Here is a 3,625-nt window from a genome sequence, read left to right as displayed (position 1 = left end):
AAGCCAGAAAGCTTTCTCTTAGCTTCTTTTGCTCATATCTAGTATCATCCTCGTTGCGCAAAAAATTCCCATCAGTACCTGCAAGTCGGTCCAAGATATTATGGAACAAACCTCAACCCCGATGAGCTCGGCGCACTTCGACACCGATCTACCTTCGGGCAAAAGGGTGAGCCATCCACACGCCGTGTTCAGAGTAAAGACTGGAGTGAGGCCTCCAGCTTCGAAATTCCGGTAACTTCCGCTTTGGATGTCCCAATCCCACGTACCGAGCTCTCGAAGCTCATCAACGGATTCCAGCCTCGCGCAATGGAAGACAAATGGTTCGTCTATGCGAATGAGCCTGATGCGCAAGGAAATACTGTTGTGCATATGTTTCGAAGCTGGACGGGACACAAGATGGCGGAGTTGAAGATTCATGTCCCGCTTGATGACGATGGAAAGTTTGCGGAGGAAGATTCGAAGATCACAGAGATCACGTGGGAATCGGATCCAGAGCGGCATAGAAATCAGACGGAAGAGGGGGCAAAAGCTATGGCGAGGGAAGTGTGCAACTGGGTTTTGGATGTGAAGTTAGGATAGCAGAGCCTTTCAAACACAGAAGCAACATTGTGGAAGATCTTGCATGATTTGACTTGCATTAGAATTCGCAAAGACAATCCCTTTAAGCTCTTTTCAGGTTTCAATACCTGACTTGAGGAAAATCTGAAAAGGGGAGACAATCATGTGACATGTCTCCTCTCTTCAAATAATGGAGATCAACTGTTAGCCTTTTTGCAGACTGTGAAGCCTTCGAGAGTAGTCACTTCTTCAAACTATCTTGAATCTAACATATCACCACGCTTTGCTCAAATACCTCTTTGCGCTCGAGCATTCCCTTCACCTGGCCTTCCATAACACCGTGAATATATGACTCGCCTAGTAACCTAAAAATCCCTGCATCTCCACGAGGTCTCAGGATAAAAGGGACATCAACTCCGACAATTATACAAACTACATCTCCCGGTGCGGTAAGTAGCGGCGCCAAACCATAGAAACCCCTATCTGTGGCCACCACAGTCCGATTCATACAAACAGCCTTTACTCCGCTGAAGTAAACCAAAGCATCATCAATATTTTCCTGCGTAGAGGTGTCTTTGGGAGCTTGGCCTCTATTCTCAAACATCACGGCTAACGATACTGCTCGTCTTGCCAGATTGCTTTCGAAAGCACTGCCCCCAGTGCAGAGCGTGCTACAAAAAGCAAGTTCAGGAGCTGGGTACATGCGAGGACTATCACCCGATTTGCATAATCCTTCCAAAACTTGTTTTAGTCCCCTCTGCTCACCAGTAAAAGTATTCTCGAAACTGATACCGGATACTTCGCTGGTGTGGATTGTATAGGAGTGTTGAACTTTTTCTAAGATGATCCCTTGAAGGATAAGATTATTCCCCGCAAAAACCGGGGCGCTGGCGGTTCGACCAGCTGATGCTGAGAACTTTGTATTTGGCACCTTAAAGATGTCATTCATTACTAGCGATACATCCCATCGAGTGACCCAAGACGGCAAATCTTCCAGAATCGTAGATTGAGTATGCTCGACAGTCGTGAGAACTCGAAGTCCCGTGTGTTGAATTAACGCGTTTGATAATTCTAAATATACCTGCGCCGGAGTCTTCTGATAGTCCGGCCTCACAAGGTTATTGCTGATAAGTGGGTATGCCAACGGATGTCCTAGGAAAGCATACACTTTGTCTCGTGGATCAGAACATGACAAAAGAGCTGCGTGGCTTAATAAGTCCACAAAAGCATATGCTGGATTCTGAGCATTGAGACGCCAGTCTGCCCAGTCAAGATGAATAAAGAGCGATGACAGCCCAAATCTGATTGCCCACGGGGATGTATTTAGCCAGCGAAGAACGCTCACCAGGTCTCGATATCCGAACTCGGCTCGTCCGTAAAGAACAATGGGCTCTTTGGCCAGTGCAGCTTCTTGAATTACCCATGCGCGGCTGAACCAAGGGTTTTCCGTCAGTGTTCCCAATGCGTACCACCGCACATCATTTTGGAGCGAGTGGTCGCTTGGGAGAGAAAGAGGGGAATGTCTTCCTAAATCCAGGGCTTTCGCGTCGTTGATAACAGTCTGGACCTGCAACTCTTTCCCATCTTCAGCGTCACCCATGCAGATATACACCCTGGATGCATTCGAGTACAACGACCCCATAAAAGTGACCTCGCTGCTGCGTTCCTGAAGATCCGACTGATTGATACAGATCGCATCAGCCCAAAGAATTTTGGGTTGGGAGACAGATCGTATGCGAACGAGCGCCCAAAACAAGTTGAAGGTGATCTCGAATGGCCGTCCATCGCATGCGATTGTCACCTTATGCCCGGGATCTCCCCATACATAAGATATCGCATCATACGCAGGTCCTGTAGCTCTTTCAACTACTCGGAGTCGGATAGATACTGGATGGGAAACATGACCTGGGTCGAGGACCAGGAGGCGAAATGTATGCGGTGGGGCGAGCGGACGGTAGAAATTCTGCTCTGGCTCGTATTGCATCAAGTCGTCCATAACGAGCGACTACAATACCGGGAACCCCAATCGAGTGAAGACAACAGTTGCATTCGCTAAGGTTGTAGAACGTGAAGATGCTCAGAAAGGGTTGTTGTTCGATGTTGGGACGAGATATACGGAGAACGATGTATTTGATATACCACAAGGGTATGGTCACGTGATGAAGCGAGGCGAGGGAAAAGGGGTTGGAAACGTCCAGCTCCTCGCAATATCCTAAAGCGTCTTGATTGATCATCCAGGTTCAAGCATTAAACCTGAATAAGGATCTAGAGCTCTGTTTCAATCACTCTCTCTTTCTCCTTCCGATTTCTTACAAGAGACTTAAGGGGAAGGAGATACTTCTACACTTTCGCACTTTTGCTGAGCTGAGTCCTGACTATGTAATTCGGAGGAATACACACTATGGAGATACTTTGAAAATCAGACTCTTTCTTAGGTTGTTTAATACTTAATACCCGGGAGATAGCAGATCTACCGTTCAGCAGGTGCAGCTTTTGATGGAGCGTCGTTTCTCCTCTGGACTGGAAATGGGACATGAATTCACGCCAAGCAGAGGAACACAGCCAAACACCCCGTTATACTGAACCGACCAAACCTTCAATCTGATTTGCTAGGTTTTCAAAGTTCTAGGCAATAAATTACAATCTAATTGATTCTTCCACTTAAACCAATAGCCGAATATCATGGCAGCTGAGGTGGAAAATTGGGCTGCGCAAGTAATTAGTCTGCTCTCTTGAAACTTAGCTTCGGTTCAAAGATTGTTGATTATCAGCGGTTATGTACAAAGACTGCCAAAGGATGCTGAGTTATGGGAGTTATCTAACTAACTAACTCCTTGATTAATATATGTTTAGTGGAGATTAATAAGTCGCTGTTCCCACCGCAAGCTCGTGATATTCCCGACTCCTAATAAAGTGAATGGAACTAGACTTTTGTGGCCAGAGACAAACCCACGGACAAGAATGCTTCCTATACACTCAGCTAGATAGCTTACGAGTCGTTCGTCGAACCTTGTTCTTGGGCTCTCTAATATGTCCAGTGTTTTCAATATCCCGACCTAGCCTGCCT

The 3,625-nt window shown here is 46.6% G+C and overlaps 2 protein-coding genes across 2 annotated transcripts; one reads left to right on the top strand and one right to left on the bottom strand.

Annotated features, from left to right (window-relative positions):
• Nucleotides 1-216: 216 nt before the first annotated feature.
• Nucleotides 217-579, top strand: K444DRAFT_541280 (uncharacterized protein; the record flags this gene model as incomplete). Its single annotated transcript, XM_024875783.1, has 1 exon — nucleotides 217-579. A coding segment is annotated over one exon (363 nt), but the record flags the coding sequence as incomplete, so codon positions are not given.
• A 207-nt stretch (nucleotides 580-786) lies between these two features.
• On the bottom strand, nucleotides 787-2,639 carry K444DRAFT_619085 (uncharacterized protein). Its single transcript, XM_024881452.1, has one exon. It carries the CDS (start codon nucleotides 2,552-2,554, stop codon nucleotides 824-826), a length of 1,731 nt encoding a protein of 576 aa, XP_024730457.1. The 5' UTR covers nucleotides 2,555-2,639; the 3' UTR covers nucleotides 787-823.
• Nucleotides 2,640-3,625: the final 986 nt, after the last annotated feature.

The sequence above is a fragment of the Hyaloscypha bicolor genome (assembly GCF_002865645.1).
Source record: "Hyaloscypha bicolor E unplaced genomic scaffold K444scaffold_142, whole genome shotgun sequence".
In the NCBI taxonomy this organism is placed as follows: Eukaryota; Fungi; Ascomycota; class Leotiomycetes; order Helotiales; family Hyaloscyphaceae; genus Hyaloscypha; species Hyaloscypha bicolor.
This window is presented reverse-complemented; position numbering and strand designations above follow the sequence as displayed.

Coding starts and splice junctions, on each gene's coding strand:
- K444DRAFT_619085 (XM_024881452.1), bottom strand. CDS start 2,554: ATGGACGACTTGATGCAATACGAGCCAGAGCAGAATTTCTACCGTCCG.